The sequence below is a fragment of the Poecilia reticulata genome, chromosome 1 (genome assembly GCF_904066995.2).
Source record: "Poecilia reticulata chromosome 1, P_reticulata-male-v2, whole genome shotgun sequence".
Taxonomy (NCBI): Eukaryota; Metazoa; Chordata; class Actinopteri; order Cyprinodontiformes; family Poeciliidae; genus Poecilia; species Poecilia reticulata.
Window position 1 is genome coordinate 16,440,870 of NC_088830.1, and position 21,294 is coordinate 16,462,163.

General features: G+C 39.7%; 1 protein-coding gene across 2 annotated transcripts; it reads left to right on the top strand.

The window, feature by feature from the left end:
* The first annotated feature begins 13,429 nt into the window (after nt 1–13,429).
* On the top strand, nt 13,430–21,290 carry scoca (short coiled-coil protein a). Of its 2 annotated transcripts, none has more exons than XM_008407422.3 (4): nt 13,430–13,613; nt 18,587–18,658; nt 18,744–18,824; nt 19,276–21,290. In XM_008407422.3, the coding sequence occupies exons 1-4, from the start codon at nt 13,568–13,570 to the stop codon at nt 19,416–19,418; spliced, it is 342 nt and encodes a 113-aa protein (XP_008405644.1). In that variant the 5' UTR covers nt 13,430–13,567; the 3' UTR covers nt 19,419–21,290. The 2 variants fall into 2 exon arrangements, with proteins under 2 accessions (XP_008405644.1, XP_008405651.1); XM_008407429.3 differs by lacking the exon at nt 13,430–13,613 and adding an exon at nt 15,686–15,842.
* The last annotated feature ends 4 nt before the right edge of the window (nt 21,291–21,294 follow it).

Below are 21,294 nucleotides of genomic sequence, written 5' to 3' on the forward strand. Positions count from 1 at the left end.
ATGAGAAACCATTTCTTTAAGGCAACATTAGTGTTATGATTCCTTATGGTTGAACACTTTGATTAACAAGAAAAAAAAATTGAAACATCTTAAATCTAAAAAAATGTTTGAGGATTTTAAGATGACAACAACAGAAAAAAAAATTCTTGAGCTTTATTGTGGCTTTTATTTACAGTGATCAGACAGGAAATGGGCAGCAAGAGTTGGGAAGAAGACCCAATTTTGAGTATTGAATCCCCGATGGTTTCTGTGAGGACAAACAACCTACATATGTCTTTGCTCTACCACACACCACCACAACAGGACAACCATTACTCAGACATTCCCCAATACTGGAACTTTATGCAAGTTTGGACAAGGACAAAGTCATTGTGGAAAACCTTAAGTAGTTGGGTTTACAATTTGACATCACATAATCAATGTTGAAGACATACCTAACATATTAGTTTGGACAGATGAAGCCAAACTGGACTTTAAAAACAAAAATTGTGAGTTGTGGTTGTGGAAGAATAAAACACAGATAACACCATTGTATCATATATTGTTACAATGGAAGCATTATGCTGTGTGAATATCATTCCTCAGCAGGTATAGGATCTTTCATCAGAGCTGATGGGAAGGTGGATGGAGTGAAGAAAATTTGGTAGAGCCTGTAAGAGGGGACGACACATTTAGACTAAGTTCCTCTTCCACGGTGGTTTAAATACACACAATATCCTTGTATTTCACTCACCCAATGTCTAGATATGAGCCTAAATAAATAAGAAAGACTTGAAAAATGATATTTACAGATAATCTCCATCAAACCTAAGAGATTTTAAGCTGTTTTGATAAGAAGAATGGACAAAGATTTCAGCTTCTACATGTGCAGTACTGATTGAGATGTAGACAAAACACTCATGTTTGTAACTGCAATGAAAGCTTTATAAAACATTGACTAAACAAAAAGTGCACATAATGGTTTTCAAATTCATTTTGTAAAAACAAAATGAATGCACCATTTTCCCTATACCTTCAATGTGCATGTTACTTCCTCTTGGGCTGTCCCAGTGAAACACGTGGTTGTACTGTAACAAAATATAGACACGTTTTGGAAAGCGCTGTAAATGCAGTAGACGGGCACAAATTAGCAAAAGTCTAAGTAAATGTAAGAGTTGTGGTTTGATCATTTCTGTGAGCATTCCCATCATCCCCAGAAGCATCACAGGTGTGCACACATGTTCTCATGCGCGCAACACAGACACTTCCCCCATGTTATGTCATGTCACAGAACAGCTCCCTCTCTCCTCCATTCATGACGTGCCTCTCTCTGTCATTTTTATTTTTATCTGCTGTGTCATGTGGGAGTTCTGAGCTCCATCCCCGACTGTTCAGGCCATATGTGCCCGCCTGTCTCTTTCTAGCCATCCCACCAACACACACGCGCACACACATGCTGCCATTCACCCGCTCTCATACCGCACACTGACAGACATAAGCACGCACACAGTCACTCTGTCTGCATGGCAATTAAACACGAACAGCATGTGTCTGTGGTTCTTATTCATTTCATTTTTCTGCTTCAGAGCTTGACGATTCTGGGAATCTCGGACGGACAAGTCAAGATAGCTACAACCGCAAATGGGCTTTCTGATCTTTGTACTGTTAAAGTACAAATGGCGTCTGCAGGGTGCTTAACGTCTCTGATGGCACGGATGACATCTTGGCAATCAAAAATGTTTCTTCAAGTCCGCCTACAGTGTTTTTGAGACAAGTTTGGCCAATAAGAAAACTCCCACTGTGACATAGTTAGAGTCATCACAAAATGTATGCACATGAATTCAAATATTGTTTTTCTTACAAAAAATCAACAACAGCAAAAAACACCAACAGTCCCATTTACCACGCTGTAAAAACCAGACAAAAAGTTGCCAGGATGCCACCACTGTCAACTCTAACTGGTATTAAGAGGAAAATGGGGAGTGAATGTAAGTGACAGCAAATCAGTCACAAACTGGTAGGCCTCCAAACTTTATACGAACTTCAGAAAAGCTTAGAAATTTGTGCAGGGAAAAGTTTTCAGCAATGGGTTTCTAAAGCCACGCAGCTGCGTCCAAGACTTAAATCACCAAATGCAAAGTGTTGGATGCAGGAGGGTAAAGCTCACAGCCTCTGGCCTCTAAATCAGGGCAGACAGGTTCTCACTGGTGATTAACAAAGCTTCTCTACATGACAATCCAACGGACAAGTCTGGATTTGGCAGCTTTTAGGAGAACGGCCCTTCCCTGAATGCATTGTGCTGAATGTAAATTTGGCTTCAGAGAGGACCATACTGTGGAATTGCCAGGCCTAACCTGCTAGTCCAAATGAAAGGAAATTTTTGGACAATGCTCCTAACTTTGTCGGGGGGACAGCATAGGGAATCGCCCCTTCTTGTACAAACATTACTTGCCAATTGTGGTCAAAATAAAGTCCATAAACACGTGGATGGGCAGGTTTAGTGTTGAAGAACTTAATTCCAAAGCGAAGAATACTGACCTAAGCCTGATTGAACATTTTTGTGATGAATCAGAGTGGAGACTGTGAGCCAGGCCTTCTTGTCCAACATCGGTGTTTGACCTCACCAATGCTCTTCTGGAAGAATGGGGAAAATCCCATAAACACACTTTGAAAAATCTTCTAATCACAAACTCTCCACTTTACAAAACAAATAGAAAGTTGAAGAATGTGCACTTCTTTTAAACCGTGAAACCCAAGCCCTGTTCTGATACAACTGTCTCCATGTTTTCTGGATCAATTTTTATTGCTTAGAGTCACTTCTTAGATTTTCAGACTCCTCTTACAGCAGCAATGCAGCCTTTTTTGCACACCAAAGTGGCCAATAAATGCTCTTCAGTGACCAGGTGAACCGTATTGACATGAGATTGGGGAGTGAGGGGGGGGCTGATGTTGAACTACCATCGTTACATCTCTAATCCATGCAGAGTTTGTCGCAAAGCTGTAAAGGCCACGAGGGAGAGGAAAAGCTGCAATCTTTTGTTGTGATAGAAGAGACTCGTCAACTGAATAATGTTAGGATGTTTCAGTGAAAATCAGTGTTTTCTCTGAAAGGTGTAGTAAACCCCCCAGTGCTGCTTTGCAGGCAAGAGTTGTGATCAGCATTAGAGGAATTTCATTAAAATATTAGATTGCTTCTGTTTTCTTTCTTTAAACTTCAACTATTCAATTGATGACATCAAAGAAGTGTCAATAGCAGAATTGGTAGAGATGATTACACATTTTCTTATAGATGCAGATATTCATGTCTCCTGCACTTTTCTTACACATGTGGTGTAAAGGGATAAACGGGATTTTCAACAGTATGGGATTTGTAACAGTGAAACATTGCAGCAACAAAGAAATAATCAGTTGGGATGGATGACAAAATGAGCTAAGCAGTGTGGGTGAGAGTCATGGAAAACTGCTTTAGAGTTTTTCAAAACTTTCAGTAATTTTGTCTTCATTTGGAGCAAATTGAAGACCAAATCCAAAAATGTCTGACAAATATTTGACCGTGGATGGACTTATCACTGAAACTTCCTCTTGTGCTACCCTGTGCACCAAAGTCCCTGCTTAACATCAAGCAGCAAAGTCTACAAGCAGTGTGATAACAAAGGAGGAGAAAAAAACCGCTGTGCATGTGTGTGTGTGTGTTTGTGTGCGTGCGTGTGTGGGTGTGTGTGTGTGTGTTTGTGTGCGTGCGTGTGTGTGTGTGCGCGTGTGTGTGGTTGTAACTGGTATTCTTGTGTTGCTGGCCAGTCTGGACGGCTTAGCGCTTTAGGAATGAATGGAATGTTATTTTACACACTCCACTCTGGTTTTAAAGTGAGATGGTCCGTCCTTTTTGGTTTTCAGTTCTGACCTTGTGAGAACAACTCGCAGGGGTTTGTTTCAAGCGAGGGAGTGTCCAGCTGCATTTTCAGTCTGAAACAGCTATTGTTCAGCTAAAATATGGGTTCCCTCCATTAAATAAAAAACAAAACAAAAAAAATCACCTCCAGTTTCAGCTTTCTGCTCTCCGCTCTGGTTAGATTCAGTGAATATAACAGTGTGTAAAGGAGAAATGCATGTAAAATGTGACATTTGTTGGTAGATTGAGGAACAGAGTTGTGTTTAGAAAGCCGGAGTGTTTATTGAGACATGGCCTAAGCTGTTTTCACTCGATCTACCGGTGGATGCACACACGAGGCACAAAAGATCATTTGTTGTTCAGTCTTGAACAGGGGGAAAGACGTAATTCTTTTCTTTTGTCACCGTCTTGCCGGTTTGTCTGCTCACGACTTTGAGTGTGGGTGGTAAAGAATGAGTTTACACAAAGGACTTGCACACGTGTGGAGACAAACAGACAGGCTCACGGTTGGGAAGCAAGGACTGGAAGGAAGTGTTGGGTCTGCGTTTCTGTTGCATCACAAACCAATCAAGGACATGCAGACCAAACAAACCCGGGCAGGAGAAATGTGTTTAACCTCATTTGAACGTTTCCTCCCACACAGACACCACATAACTCCCCCTCCTACATTTTTATTTCTTCCTCTGAGGCGGCCACGTCAACTTTTGCAGCTTTTTTGGCATTCAGGATGCACCTTTTGCCCTGAGGACTACCCTTAGACATGCTCGGTGATGACCGGAGGCAGAATGGGGTTCTCCTTGGACCCTTTGCCTTTCTGGAGTTCCCACCCCTCCTGGAAGCAGAAGGAAAGACAGAAACCGTCCCCTGTCTGTCTTTCTTCCTCACTGGAGAGGTTGCCGGGCTGTTGCACCAGACCGTCTGCTCTTAAATTTTTAATGTACACAGCGCTGCCTCCGAGAGTGAGATAAAGAGAGAGAGAATCGGGGTGCCTGATATATTGATGAGCTACAGAGAGAGTAGAGAATTGCATAAAAGGAGGGAGGATGGCTGGAAATTGTTGGATAAAAGGACAAAGGAGAGATACTTCACTTAGGTGCACAAGGATGCTCAGCCACAATCCAGATGTTTTCTTTAAAACATCTGAGAAAAACATTAAGCAACCCTTAGTTGTTCAAGCGATCTGTCCCCATCAACATTTCTTGTCATTTTCTTTTTTTTTTTCAAACTTAAATGTTTCATGCTTATCCTTGCAGAATTACTGGGAGGGATGGTCCAGTGGTCACTGGGCAAGAGGCAGAGTGAGCAAGTAGTAAGTAAATCTTTATTTATATTGCACCTTTCAAGCTGGAATATCATGAAGTCCTTCACATGGGCCAACACTGCAATACAAATAAGTAAAATATGGTACACCCCGGACAGGTCCATCACAAGGATTCAGTCTGTGAAGCAGAATTTGATTTTAGACAAAGTCAAAATGCACAGGCTGCCAAGGTAATTCACCTTAGTTTTTCCGAATATTTGCTTTCATTTCAGTTATCATAAAAGTAAAATTTGCCTGTTTTTTACTATTATTTCACACATATCTGAGTTTCATAGGTGTCATTAGAAATTCAAAGCACATATGATGAAAGTTTGTGACTTTTCAAAAAAAATTATAATAATGCAGGCTGTTGCTGTGTGGGCTGTTTCCGTAGATATGGAGGGTTTATGTTTATTTGTGTATTTTTTTTATGTATGTCATGACTTAGCATACATTTTGTAACTTTTTTCCTAATCTGTGAGCTAATCTGTATGTAAACACACACTGTGCAGCAACGGTTTGGTTTGTTGAAATTTTGCAAGCCAATAATTAAAAGCCTCTAAAATGGTGCAACATTTTTCCAGAATCATGGGACAATTTCTAAGTTGGTTATTTAGAGGAAGAGAAGCTGTGATTTAGGGATAAATAACCTGTTGGTGACTGAAATATATCTACCACTGCACGACTTCTCCCAAAGAGGACCTACTGTGCATTGAGACAGATCTTCTTATGACTTTTTTTCCAACAACCATGCATTCCTACATCTCCTCTAAAGTTAACATGTGGTCAATGTTCACTAATGTTCTTACCACTGAGTTCGTCTTGTATTGTACTGATACTACAATTTAATTATGTTATTTCCTAAAAAGGTGCTAGGGTAATTGATTACAAATGCATGCCACACTTCAAAGCTTTTCTATGAAACACATTTTTTACTTTCTGCTTGACAATTACTTGCTATGTTTTGTCGGTGTTCAACAAGCAGCCATGATAAAATCCGATGTTTGTGGGTCTAATGTGTAAAATGCAAAATAAATTTAAGAGGAATTAACTGTTTTGCAACAGACTAATCAAACTAACTGCTTAACCAAATCCATATTTTGACTTTTAAATTTGCCAGGTAGTGTATAAGATAAAGAGTGAAAAAAATATTTCCCCTGCGCTGGTAGTTAGAGTTATATGTGCTGCAATGGCTGCAGTTTTTTTTTTTTTTTAAACAGGCATGTTACTGCTAGCCACTCTTACAGCACAAATCACCCTTGTGTTTACTCTTCCTGCACAGAGCTGTAGCAGTCTGAAATGACTGTCTGGATCAGAAGAGGTGGCGACCACAGTCACCATGGAGGTCGGAGAGGAGGCGGAGCATTTCGTTTTCTGCAGAGTTAGCTGTTTCAGAGCTAACTAGTAGGATAAGTAGGATAAACTGTAGAAATTTTATGTTTTATTTTTCTTAAAGATAGTTGCAATTATGAAGTTTGATCATGTAACATTGGACTGCTGAGGCAGGTGAAGAAACATAACAAAGAGTCCAAGATAACTGGGCAAAACCAGGTATCACAGAAGAGACTTCAACGCGGGAACCAACAAACAATGATGGCAGATCACACTCTTCTAATGAGATATTGAAGAAACTGGGATGGTGAGAGACTCTAACTTCAGATTTTCTGTTGAGAGCAGTAAAATGTGGAGCAGTACGCACTAAGGAGCAGTTAGACAAAGAGGAGATGAACCAGGAGGAGCAAGAAGCAGAGCAAAGTCATGACACAGTACAAAATACACCACAATAAATACATAATATGCAACATACTGACCATTAAAAAATATCTCAGCAGAGACAATGTGCACAGTGCCTTTCAAAAGTATTCTTGACCCTTTGTAAAAACCTGGTAATATTACTAACACAAACTTCAATAGATTTAGTGTTATGTTATGTGACAAACCAACACAAAGTAGGGCAAGACTGTGCAGATGATCAGAAAAGCAGCAAAGATGTCAATGGCTGAGATTCACAGTTCAGGTACAATCAAACCTTCCTTGGGTTTTTCCTTCTTTCACTTGGATTTCCTCTGATAGAATTTCAACCGGGCCAATAAGTAAACAGAAGGAGACGTTATGAACCATGACGTCAATTTTCTGCACTGTTTTAGAATTGTAGTCTGCCTGTAGTTTTAGCAGCGGGAGGAAGTAAGAGAAGCCACTCAGTCCACGTTGGTCACGCTTCCAAATGTTGATTTAGCATTAACAGCCTCCTTGTTCGGCTCTGCACTTCTCTGTTTGCAGTGGAGGATGGTTGTTTACAGCCCAGGCAAGTTACAGTAATCTTTATAGCATCGAACTGCTGCATTACTTATATCACAGACAAATGTTAGCGATGGGGTAATATTTTAAACTTCAACACAATTCCAGGAAACAATTCTTTCTCAATAGCCGAGAGCCCAGACCCTCTGTATGAAGCAAATACCGTAGAACAGTGAACTGGTTTTCACCAGGCTAAAGACAATCTGTCGACAGGATGAAGAACGGAACACACAAAATAAAACAGAAAGAAAACGGCAAATCATGAATCATTCAAACTAAATTTGGTTCGGTTAGATCAATAAATACAAATCAAAAGACAATGTCAAGTCTAAAATCCGCAGAGTTTGACACAAATGAAAAACTAAGACTTTCTGATTTTTGTTGGCTAAAAAGAACGATTTGGAAAAACAGGCATGTTTAGATAAAAATAACAGAAGGTGGGATGCAGTACTAGCCAGATACAAAGCCACAAAACAAACAAACACACACTTACATGAGCATATACCATCATCACAAAGGATGCTGGGTAAATATGCTAATGAAGGCATAATGAGATGCACATGTCCTCCGCCATTAAGCGACATCTTGTTTCTCTTCAGAATATGTTAATTTCCAAGGTGCTAAAGGGTGAACATGCACAAATCCACACAAATAGGTATTTTTGACGTCTTCTGCTTATCGTGAGCATGTAAAGACCCTGTGCACAAAAGCACGCATACAACCCGCTCACAGCACTGCAACAACATGACTCACAACATGACTCTGAGTAGACATATACCCCCACAAACATAAGCAAAGACGTCTGCTAATAAAAACCTACATACTGGACTGATTTAGTGATGGATCTGCTGGAAAACAATGGAGATTATAGGATGACAAATAAGAACAATACAAATACGAATAGAGCTATGTCGGACAAATCAGAAAGATCCATACAGACAAATTGAATTTCCGGGATGCTAAATATTGAAAGTCAATGATGAACATAATTCATTTTCAATAATGTGGTGTCACATAGTCCAATTCTGTTTTAGCTTAATGTTACTTAAAGGCAGTCCCACATTTCACTCAAATACTCTCTGATAAATACCAACAATGCCGTCAAGATGCCCAGAGCGGCATCTTGTCCTTCCCCCACAAGATGCCGCCCTGGGTAGTTGCCCAGGCAACTGCGCACACACTTTCATATCAATTAGCTACAGCCTGCTGTGGTTCACATGATTTCATTTTAGTGATGACATCTTGTGGTCAGTGTTGTCATAACTGATATTAAATATCCATGTATCCAAATGTGTTAGCAAAACATACGTAAAGGTCTCCTGTACATCAGCTTACGATGGTTTTACACTTGTTAAGAAATAACAAGAAAACACCAAAGTAAAGGAGCTTCTTGTCGTGAACTGATGAAGAATGACCACAGATAAATTTAACCTGATTTTGACCCTTGAAAGAGAAAGAGTCTTGACTTTGGTTCTGAAATGAAAACCATTCCCAGCTGTAAAACACAGAAATAGTTATTTCGGGATTAACCGCTTGCTCTAATAAAGACCGAATTCCCTCTGACGTTTCCACATTTAAATAATTGGGGTTTCAGACGTAAGTGCTGATGTGCAACAGTGTGACAGACTGACTTCTGAATTTAGAATTTAATATATGTTTTTGACTTCTTGACAGCAGCGAGACATGTCCTCGCAGGTCAGCTGGAGAAACAGACTGACTGATGTCAACAATGCGACCACACACTGACTCACTCATCAGTCACAGAAAATCCTTTAATAGCTGTTATTCCACGTTTTCTTGTCATGTCATTATTACACAAGGCAAAGAGAACAATTAAGTAGGGCTGTTGTTTCTGCAAAAACAGAAAAACAAAAAGTGGCTCTTTCATTATCAAGACTTCTTTACTTGAGAGGGAATCTTAAGTCGCAGCGGCTGTGATTACGATGCGTGAGAAAGGTTTCTTACAGTTCCACTCGATATTAATGAAAAATCCTGTTGCCGTGTTGTCAGACAATGTTGGAAACATTCTTATGTGGATTCAGCTCAATTTAAAGAAAAAGCAAAACGAGGAAGAATGAAAACATCCCGAAAAAATTTGAATGGAGTGGCAAAAGTTTATAAAGTTGACATATAAACAGCACATGCGCTCACAATTGAACCAGACATTTACATTCACTCAATATGGCGACTCATAGCTCGTTTTTTTTCCTTTTGACATTAAATCTGACTAAACTTTTCCTATCCCAGTAAGGATATCCTACAAAAACTTACTCAACCACATGTTCATTCAACATTCTCATGCATTTATGTATTTTAATTCATTAAACAGATGAATGTAGTGCCTTCAGGCATCTATAAATTAAAACCATTGATGGAACCAGACTTAAAGAGGTCCACATTTCTGTGATATTTTGGCTGATTTCATCTGAAAGACTTTTCGTAGATGGATTTTTTTTAGGAGCAAAACTTTAGTAGAGCCCACTGACAACTGCATTTAAACCCAGACAGGCTATCCACCGACTGATTCAATGCTTTAGAAGAAAGCTCTTAAAAACTATGCTCATTTCTTGGTACCACCCTGTCATGACTTGTTGATGGCAAAGAAGCTTTCCATCCACTAAGAGAGTCATCTCTTAAAAAATCTAGATGGTTATAGGTCAAAAAGGTAGGAGATCCAAATAACTTATGTAGAGTCATATAATGAGTAGTCTGTTTATGAAGACACTGGTAGATCCACAACCCAAATTAAAACCCTTACTGGCTGTAGTCCCAAACCATTGAATGTCTGTGAGAAAGAAATCTTAAAGGGACACAAACATCCTCATTTCAGCGTTGCAAGGGAACACCAAAGATGGGACACTTTCGTGCCAGAAAGAAAAACATTCATGAAAGATTGTGCCCTCGGTTTCAAACCGCAGCTGGCTGTGTTGAGATGTTGCAACTTGCAACTACTGAGAGATGCTGCTGTTTACTGAAAATATTTATGGAAGAACAGCTAAGTAGATTTCCTAAAAAGTCAGTTTAAACTAGAGAAACCCTCCATGAAGTGCCAACCTACAGGAAACACCTCCAGCACGTCAAAAAATAAATAAATAAGTAAAAAATTGAAGTGATCAGAAAGATCAGTGGAGCTTTGTCACTACATTTTCTATGTTTTTTAACATGTTTCACTTATTTTTGCATATGTATATATTTTACTTCTTGCCATGAACATTCAGTCAGCTGATGAACAGTCTGTCTGAGTTTAAATGCTGTTTTCAGTACATTACCCACACTGTTTGTTTTGGCTGCTGCTCCTGTTTCTTCTGTTTGCATTTTAAAGCTCAGCTTGAGATCTGCCTACGAGCCAAAAACATGTAAAGTCTTCATTTACCTTATGATTGTGTGACCAGAAGTATCTTGTATCCAGGCTAAATTTAACTAAGAAATCTGGGGTAAGCCTTAAAAATAAGACGACTGTAATTCATTTAGAAGACGGCCAAAGGTGCTGTAGATGAAACAATAATCTATGTTTTACGACGTGTTGATTGCCCTTTCGTAATGGCCTGGAAATCTGCATTTTGTGCGTGTTGTTCTCTTCAAAATGACATTAATTGTTAGGATTAACTTTGACTACTTCCACCATTTCTGTTCAGCCACTTCTTAACCTACCAGGAGTCAACTGTCTGCCCTGTTTAGCTGCTCCAGGTCAAAGGTCAAACTGTATGAACCGAACACACTTACAGTAAGATACAGTAAACAAAGATAAGCAGGAACTGGACTGCAGCAGTCGTTACACCAAACCAAACAATGTGTGACATTTGTTTGCCGTTTTCCTCACTATTACAGTGCACTGTATATGTGAGGTTGGATTAATTGACAACTTGACCAATTTTTAAGCCATAAATAGAACACATTAATCGTTAAACATGAATAGGATGCTTTTAGTCTACAACTTTTATTCTTCTCTTCCAGTCGACATTGCACAATACTGGAGCGAGTATGAAGACATTAACTTGTGGATGGGTTCGTCAAAGTTCTCTCCTCTGCTCAGAGAGTTTAGCTTGGTGCTGCGGTGGACAGTCGGTGGAACAGGTGAGACTGGCGAACCGAAAGCGCCACTCTGTGATTTCAGAAAGCGGGAAGAGACCGTGTGTTTTCCGGAGCCAGTGTGTGTGTGTTTCATCTGCTCCTGTAGAGTCAATGAGTGTGAGCCGAGTCTGAAGCAGGAACAGAGGAAAGAGTCAGGAAGAGGAGGGGGAAAATGGAGGGTAGATACACTCTGCCGCCTCTACTGGCCACCTGCAAACCCTGAAGTGGATGGATGGATGGATGGATGGATGGATGGATGGATGGATGGATGGATGGATGGATGGATGGATGGATGGATGGATGGATGGATGGATGGATGGATGGATGGATGGATGGATGGAGGGACAGATGGACAAATAGACAGATAGATAGACTGACCTGTGACAAAACGACAGGACAGCAGAAATCTATAACTGACCAAAAACTTTTTCATAAATTACATTTGGTCTTTCCGGTTTGTCCCACAGGTTTTTAATTTTGTCGTTGTTGTTGTTTTTGTCTTTCTCTTGAGTTTCAACTGGTTTGTTGGTTTGATGGTGCAGCCAGTGTGTTCTTCTCCTTGTGTGTCTGTTTTGTATGATTATTGATGGGTGGCATCATCCAGATCTGTGTGAAGAGGGAGCCAAGGAGAAGAGATTGTTCGTTCCCTTTCTGTCTCCACTCCCCTGTGATAGTCCACAGACCAGATGCCCACTTTGGCATCGACTCGCTGCCAGCGTTATGTTAGGCACGGGGTGGGGGGGGGGCGTACAAACACACATGCACGTGCAGACACATTAGCGCACTGAGAGCAGAAGAGGCTGCAAAAGAGCACTCGTCCATCTGCCCGTCTCCGCTGCAGAGAGAGCACATCAGCATGTTTGTGTCTTCTGCAGGATGCTCAGCATTGAGTGTGAGTTTTTGTCTGGAAATCTGTTTGCTGTGACAAAGCCTTGCTGAAATGCAAATAAAAGGCTTCCTCTGGTTTTTAGCACATCAACTCTGATGATGTTTAGACATCTTGGTTGCAACTCTTACCTCAGTTTTGAGTTAAAAACCCAAAACGCATAATGGACGAAAAAATAAAAATAAAAAAAGTACTTAAGAAGTACACACGTAAGGTTAACAATGAACTATTTCTAAGAAAAGAAACAGCAATAAACATTTCCAGTTCTGATTCTGGAAACAGAATGTGTTTGTTTGCTTCGTTAAACCTGAGCAAACCAAAGCATAAACTTGAATCTTGTTGGGTGAGGGACCAAACATATTTTCTTTCATTTTGTCGCTCTTAAATGTTTCAGACTATCAAATGAATTGTAGCACCAGAGAAAGATAGAAAAAAAACCCAGCTATCTGGGTGATCTGGATCATGCTTGTCCCGAACTGACTTTTTTCAATTTTACTTTAAATAGTTACTTTTCGAACGAATCAGCCTGCTTCTGTTACAGATGTTTGCACACGAGGGATTGTTGTGAGTCCTCTCTCCAGAAACACGATGGAGTTTGTCTCTCTCCTGCAATATTCAGAGTTAACCAGCAGGGCAGACCTACTGCACTCATCTACTGCTCTACTCCTCAGCATTCAGCTTAAAAAAGCTTAAAGCTAAATCACCGGTAGGCAACCCCTTCCCGCCCCATCCTGTGAGCTGCAGACTGTTTACATATCAGTCACTAAAAGCACTCTTAATGTCAAGTTTAAGTACACGTTTATGAGTGTGTTTCACATGAGCCTTCTGGAGTTCAATCTTTGACCCTTGGTATTTTTCCTGCAGATCGTCTCTTGTGGTGCTTCAGGCGTTGCCATGACAGCGGTGTAACCTGAGCCGCCAGTCAGGTAGGACAGGTAGCCAAGCTCGTACAGACGACTGGAGCAGCAGGTGCGTGAGCAGGCAGGGCAAAAGTGAAAGAAAACAGGAGGAAAGAGGGAGCTAGAAGCCTGGAAACATTGACGGTAATGAAGGATTGTGACAGATAAAAAAACAAAAAAAAAAGAAACAACTATCCAAGCTGGGGGACGACAAAGAGACTCTGGCCCTGGAGGCCAACGTGGACATGGATGATGGGACATTTACAACCATCTCTCTGGCAGACGACTCAGGTACAGGAGTTGTTTTTAACCTCCAAAGACCTCTTAAAGAGACCAGATCCTTCCTCCTGAACCGGTTTCAAATTCAGCTCGATTTTGTTTGGGGTTTTTTTGCATAGAAAATTCACAGTGAGTGATTCACGAGTGTGACATAACTGTCCACATTTGAATAAACTAACAATTGTCCTACATTCAGCTCACTACACACCTGATAGACGGGACAAAGGACCATGAGCCAGATGGTGTGGCTGTGTGGGTGTGCTCTGACAGGAACAGGACGAAGGCGTAGCTTTTAACAATACTTTGTCCAGTTAAACTTTCTCATCTAAAAACTCTCTCCACTCCTAAATATCAGATCACACCACAGATTTGAGCTGGGAATTAATAAATGTGACTATGTTAAAAATAGGTACATTAATCTATATAGGCATTTTTGTCTTACTGTTGGACACCTAATGAGACTAAAACTTGCCAGAATAATTTTTTAAGAGTTGCTTTGTACGGTTCTTTTAAGTCAAATGATTCACAACATTTGACTTAAATGAGAAAACATCAGAGGAAGCACTTGAGGACGACACTTGAAACACGCTGCTTCCTTGTGTGACATAAAAAAAATAAAATATCAAGAAGCTTTTTCATTAAACAGATTATCAACAAAATCCTTTAATGTTTTGCTTAAAAGAGCTTTATATGTTAGATATTAGGATTTAATACAAGAAAAAAAATATTAATCACTCATCAGTAATAATGAGGCAAACAGTGTTGATGTAAACAAACATATTTTCAGTTCTGATTTAAGTGAGGCAGCAGTTTCTACATAACTCTGGTTTTCAGGGAGTTTGTTCTAGAGCTAAAGAGGATTAACAACTAAAGATGTCTTCACCTTGTTTCGTTCTGGTCCTGGGGACAGTGGGTACACAGGTCTCTGAAGACCTGAGGGGTCAACATGGTTTGAATTTGACCTAAAACTTAGAAATGGATTTTAACCCAAAAGCATTTAGTGCTTCATAGATCAAACCAATAATTGTCACATATATCTTTTGACAAACAAGGTTCTAGTACGATGATTTAGAAATGCTGTAATGTTATCCATCTTGCTATAGTTGGTCAGGACTCCTACAGCAGCAAGAACAGAATTAGTTTCATGTTTGTCTCTGTGTTGCCCTGTGACAGACTGGCGACCTGTCCAGGGTGACCCCGCCTCTCGCCCGGAACGCTAGCTGGAGATGGGCACCAGCAACCCTCCTGGCCCCACTAAGGGACAAGGGTGTAAAGAAAATGGATGGATGGATGGATGGAAGTCTGGTTAATAATTTATGTTAATGAACTTTACTGCTCAACACACAAGTCCGTAGACCTTACAATGTCTGTACATTGTATAATTGTATGCCATTTAGATGAAAATAAATAGATTTTCTGACCATATGAATTGTATTACTAAGCAGTACTGCGCAATATCAGTCTGCACAATATTCATATCTCAAATGACAGATTGGAGAGCAGTTATTGTTGGACAATAATCCAAGTGTTGTGAATGCAATTGAACAATGTCTCATGACAGCAGAAGCTCATATTGGGTGTAATGATATTACCCAAAATGTTAAAGAAGGTCACCTTATGGAAGCACAAATGAGAAAGAGAGGAAAGAAAAAAATATGCATGTACTGCAATTGATTTTGTCATTGTTCTATTTACCATTATATCACCATGACAGGTTGTTCTAATATTGTACAGCCCTAATTGTATACCATGTCTTTATTAGGCTACTAACTAATCTGATTAAAGATGGTATAAAGTCCTCTATGATTTTCATTTTCTTAAGAGAGGATAAAATGTTTTTTTTAATCAAGTTTTTGACAAAAGCACCACCAGACCACATAAAAGTGAAATGTTTCTTTCAGTAACGCAGAGAGAGAACGAGCGAACCAGCAGAAATAATACTTCTGGAATAAAAGGTATCAGATAAATGCCTCAAAGTCTTGCCATACTACTGTTGCCTCACTTAGTCCAGTAGCTTTAACTACAGGCCGCAGCCAGGGGCTGCTCTACTCATTGCTTGAGATTTGATGGTTTACCTATTTCTGTGAGCTGCTGGTGTTGCGCCCCCTTTCGGTAGATGTTGTTACACACAAGGTTCATTTTATATATATCAGCTGTCGTCATCCTCCTCCTCATCAACGCGGTAGAGTAACATCATAGAGTAATTCGGCTAAGCGAAAAGGTGGTTCTTTTTTACTGTAGGTGAGTAAATATCATCTCTGTTTCCTACAACGATGAGGAGAAAACTCTTACCTGGCTGTTTAAATTGGATTATATGAAGCTAAAAGTAGCCACCAGCAGAAAATAACTAAAATAACAGTTCGGAGGATTGCTTCTGACACCCAATGCTCAAATTATTGATCCGAGAGTCTCTTCCAAATGCGAGTCTGAAAACACGGTTTATGTTCCGCGGCTCTCGCCTCACATTTACTCTGCATTTGATACTGGAAGTGGTTAGCATGGCTAGTCGCTAAGCTAATTAGCTAAAAGAGCTAACTTACAGAAACCCATTATCGGACAGGCTCTTTTGCTTTTGGCTCGGTTAGCCTAAAATTATGACGCCTTTAGGTTTCTTGGTGTCTATTTGCTGTTCTTAAATGTAGCCATTTCTCACATTCTCTACTGTATATACACAATCCTGGTTCATTAAATCGTGACTTCAGTGGTGAAATGAATCGTGTTCGCAGAAAGCAGACAGGGATTCACCACTGACATCCAGGGCGCGGTGTCTTTACCCATCATCACTCGACCAGAGCCACCTGAACTCTGGCTTCTGAGCTCTCATAGCATTTTAGTACCTACTATAATTTCGAATTTAATCCGTTCCTTCTTTTATACAACTTTTCTAATTCAAACTGTCCGGTCGCAATCTCTTTGTTCATTTACTGTATTACAGGGAAAAAAAAATGTTAACTAAATTTTTCATGTGCGTTTTGTTTCTGGAGAGACATTTTTCAAAGCAGTCTGAATCTTATATTTCCCAACTTTTTGAAGGTCTTTAAGTGAACTTCTTTGCTACATCTTTAATTCAGTCTCTGTAGTCAATCATATGAATTATTCAATCATACATGATGACCTGACTTATATTGCATATCTGAAGACGGTGGTCAATTCTTATTTTATGAACGAAGCTGAAGTTGGTTTCTGATTCGGGAAACGGCTAAAGGGCGATTCCACCTTAATTTTCACTACCTTCAGCATATTTAATATACTCTAGTTAAAAAGCTACAACACATAGACTCTTCAAACCTGGATTGGATTATTCTGCTCTAATAGCAGAATATTTAAAACCATGTTTGTGATTTGTGAAACTTCACTAAATATTACTATTCACACTTGTTCAGTACAGGTTTTTTTCTAATTCAAAACCACTTTATTAATCCCAAAGGGAAATTAAATGTCAGTGTAATTCATTAATTCTTCAAAGAGTTATTGTAGATGGTGATGGCTGTTGGAAGGAAAGATCTTCTACAGAGGTCTGACCAGCACTGAATCCAGTATCGAAGAAAACTCACCCATCAGTCATCAACAACTATAGACCTGTAACCCTGACATTCCACAACCCAAAAGTCCTGAAGGTCCTGGAGAGAATCCTGTTGGCCCACTTGAATAAGCAGACAAGGATATATCAAGATCCCCTGCAGTTTGCTTATCACAGTGGAATTGGAGTTGATGATGCCATCATACACCTGCTTCAGCAAACCCAACGTCATGAGACTGAAGGCAGTGTGTCTTCAGTCAGGGGCCTCTTCAGATTTAGTGCGACACAGACCGCTGCAGAAGATCTTTCCTTCCAACAGCCATCAACATCTACAATAACTCTTTGAAGAATTAATGAGTTACACCAACATTTAATTTCCCTTTGGGATTAATAAAGTGGTTTTGAATTAGAATTGAATTAGAAAAAAACTGCATGGAACGAGTGTGAATAGTAATCTGAACTTTATTGAATTTTCACAAATCAGAAAAAAGGTTTCACAAATCACATACATGGTTTTAAATATTCTGCTATTAGAGCAGAATAATCCAGTCCAGGTTTGGATTTTGTTTTTTTACTTTAATCTAGAGTAAATTAAAGATGTGGAAGATAGTGAAAAATTAGGTGGAATTGCCCTTTAGATATTTTTCGAATCAGAAACCAACTTCAGCTTCGTATTTTATAATCAGGTTTTTATTGAGATACCTGAATGCACAGATTCCACCATGGCAAAACTTAAACAAAGGCAATAACAAAATTTTGGGTTGCATAAAACCCAGGAATTTGAGGTAGTTTCTTTTCAGTACGACTATATGTGGACACAAAAAGCCATTGAAAAACTAATTTGGAATCAGATTGTTGGATAGACGTGAGGCAAATCATTCCAGATTCTGTGATTTTTAAATTGATACCAAACATGAGGGGAAAATGTTCCTCCCAGACAAATATTATCCATATTTTCCATAACTTCATATTTTCCATTCTTCCGCTAACCTTCAACCGACGACCAATTTTTATCTAAGTTTTGCTTGGAATCATCTTGTTGCTTTTGTCATCATTGGCATCTTGCACTAAACCAAGTGAGTAAAGGGAAAAAAATTTTGAAATCGCTTAAAGATTCAGTTTGAAATGACTTCTTTGCTTAATTGCCTGTTAATGTTTGGACAAAATACTGGCTCATCACCAGTAATTTTATGCCTAAATGACTCAATGGTTGGCATTGAGGGGATTAAGCAATAGGTAACATTCAAATGAATGAAAAATCAATGAAAGCCCATTTATACCAAAGGAAAAACCTTAAGAAAATTAAGGAAATTTTGTTCAAGACTTTAAATGATCCAGTTCTTTTCATTGCTTTCCTCCGTTATACCACCGCAATGTGTTTTATATTTCCTTAATTTCCGTCGCACCGTCCCGTTTAATCAGCAGTTTGTTGGTAACCATCCTGATCTCTGCCTTCTTTCCTTAGCTGACAGAGGATCTGCAGCCCTGTATCCTAAACAGGAGGACGAGTTTTTCATCATGAACTGCGACATAGATGGTACGTCTTACGCCATGTTTTGCATTAGATAGAATTATTATATGTGCTGTACGTTTAATTGTAACACTATAAATTTGTGTTTCAGGAGACCTGGAGAATCAGGCTGAGATGGAGGAGAAGACGAGGTTGATTAACCAGGTTTTGGAGCTGCAGCACACACTGGAAGGTAGATGAAAGCTTCCACTCTTCATTTATTTTAATGACAGGAAGTTTTACCTATCCCAGATGGGAACTCGTCACATTTATTAAGAGGTGCTACAAAGCCGTAACCAACCAGAACATTGTAAAATAAACTTTTTGCTGTTGGATACGAGTATACCTAATCTAACAAACCAGCATAAAGGGCAGGTTTGTTCAGTACACCAGCATAGAGGTCACTGCAGCTCCTCCAGAGTTACCATGTTGTTCACAGAACAGCTGGATGAGATTAAACTCCACGTTAGCTTTTACGTCTTTGTATATCTTTCAATTGTTCTCCTTGGTTAGTCTATCACTTATGATACATTAATTTGTAACAACAAAAGTGAAAAATATTAAGGCATGAATACTTCTCAGAAACTTGTTGCAAGATCTCCGGGGTGTCCGAACAAACGTTAAGGCTGATTATCGCGTTTCAGACCTTTCGGCTCGAGTCGACGCGGTCAAAGAGGAGAACCTGAAGTTGAAGTCGGAGAATCAGGTCCTTGGTCAGTACATCGAGAACCTCATGTCGGCCTCCAGCGTCTTCCAGACCACCGACACCAAGAGCAAGCGGAAGTGAGGCGGAGTGGAGCAGAAGGTGGCTTCCCCGGGGACACTGAGCGGAGGGGGTTGGAGATCCCCGTAACCATTTACCCGAGTCAGAACTAAGCAAATGTAAATATGAAAATAATGTCTGTAAAATACTTTTGTGTTTTTTTGTTTGTTTTTTTTTTACCCACCAACATTGGGACATTTTGTTGTGCCTCAATTTAAACTTGGTGTTCTAAAATGAGTTTAACATCAAACATGTTACAGTGAACCTTATTATCAGCATTAATTTATTTTAGCATATTCTGTTGTTGGACAGCTGGATCTGGTACTTCAGTTGGCCTTGAATCTCATGATGCTCAACTGTTTTCCTCTACTTGCAGCTGATTCGCTGACCAGTGTTATGCAGAATGAAAAATGTGTAATAATGGCATGTTTAAGCAATATCTTAAGTATTAACATATCTAAAGTAAGGTCCCTAAATTTAGCATTAAAACGGATAAAGCTGAGGGAGTTTGCAGAGCTTGGTGATAAGAAAAGCACAGAAGCTAAAAACTAAACCATCAATTATGATTTCATTGCAACTAAAAATTTTGTTTAGTTATTCAAGATGAAAATGCAACCGAGATTCGGTTCCTTGTTCCTCTAACAGTTATGGAGGGAACATAACAGGTCAAGCAACACGATGATGAGGGAAGAAAGAGATACTTTGAGAGCAGCAGCAAGACGGGCTGAGTGGTATTGATCCGATCAGTTTGGCCTGGGATGCATCGCCTGCTAGGAGACGGGCGCTAAAACTCATCTTCAGTGGGCAGCGGCAGACAGGGCGTGTCCGAGCCATCAAAGGAAAGGGGAGTCGAAAAGATTAACGTGAATGAAAACTGGATTTTAATGCTGCTTCAAAATTGTGTGTGGACACGGTGCTGTACAAAAACAGCTTCTGTTCCATCACATTTTAATATATTCTAATAGGATTGTACATGATAGACCAAAGTAGAGGACAACAGCCGTTATTTATCGGAAGGAAATAAATATTGGGAATTCTGATCTGTTGTGAGAAAGAAGCTCTAGTTTTACTGTCATGATTGGTTCCATGAGATCATCCTGAGTAACAGTGGTGTGCAGAGACGTTTTGGGGGGGGGGGAAGGTGCTCACATGGAACTGTAGAGTGAGATTTTTATACAGGCAAAGATACAAATATATGGGGGAATGTAGGCTTTTAAATCCAGAAAATGCTACCTTGGGCTTTACACTAAGGAAATCAAAACGACTATTTCAGAAGGGCACTTTGTTTGGTTCAGAGGAAGAAGGGCAGGTGCTCTAGCGCCACCTAGTGTCTATTTGTGCACATCTGACTTGCATTTGTGTTTAGTCCTCCTAATTTGAGTCGATGCTTAGGATTTTGGAGCATGCCTGTCTACAACTTTGCACATCTAGAGGCTTTTTTTATATTTACAAAATAGCTTCAAACTTTGATGGTCACTGGGTTTTAAGGACCTTATAGTTAAGGGGGTGAAGACAAATGCTTGATATGCTTTTCAGATGCGTAACATTTTGTAAACCATGTACCGTTTTTCATGTCCGACTTTGCGTCAGTTTATCAAACCAAATGCTGATAAAATGCATTCAGGTTTATAAGAGTCAAAGTTCAAAAGGGGTTTGGGGTATAAATACTCGTGGAATGGTATGTTGTGGCTTTTCAAGGTTATTTTTATACTTTCAAGCAGTTATGCATCATGCTGGCATGCTAATTTCCTCCTTTTTCACACTAGCTAGTCGTGTCTTGTGTCCACATTTGCCTTTAAATGTTTTTTTGTTTAATAAAATCTCACAGTTAACGCTCCAAGTCTCATCAACTGCACAGACCTACTACAGTAAAATAAAAATATTCCCCAAAACGGACGCA

Coding starts and splice junctions, on each gene's coding strand:
- scoca (XM_008407422.3), top strand. CDS start 13,568: ATGGATGATGGGACATTTACAACCATCTCTCTGGCAGACGACTCAG. Junction 18,659..18,743: donor CATGAACTGCGACATAGATG/GTACGTCTTACG, acceptor TTTGTGTTTCAG/GAGACCTGGAGAATCAGGCT. Junction 18,825..19,275: donor GCTGCAGCACACACTGGAAG/GTAGATGAAAGC, acceptor ATCGCGTTTCAG/ACCTTTCGGCTCGAGTCGAC.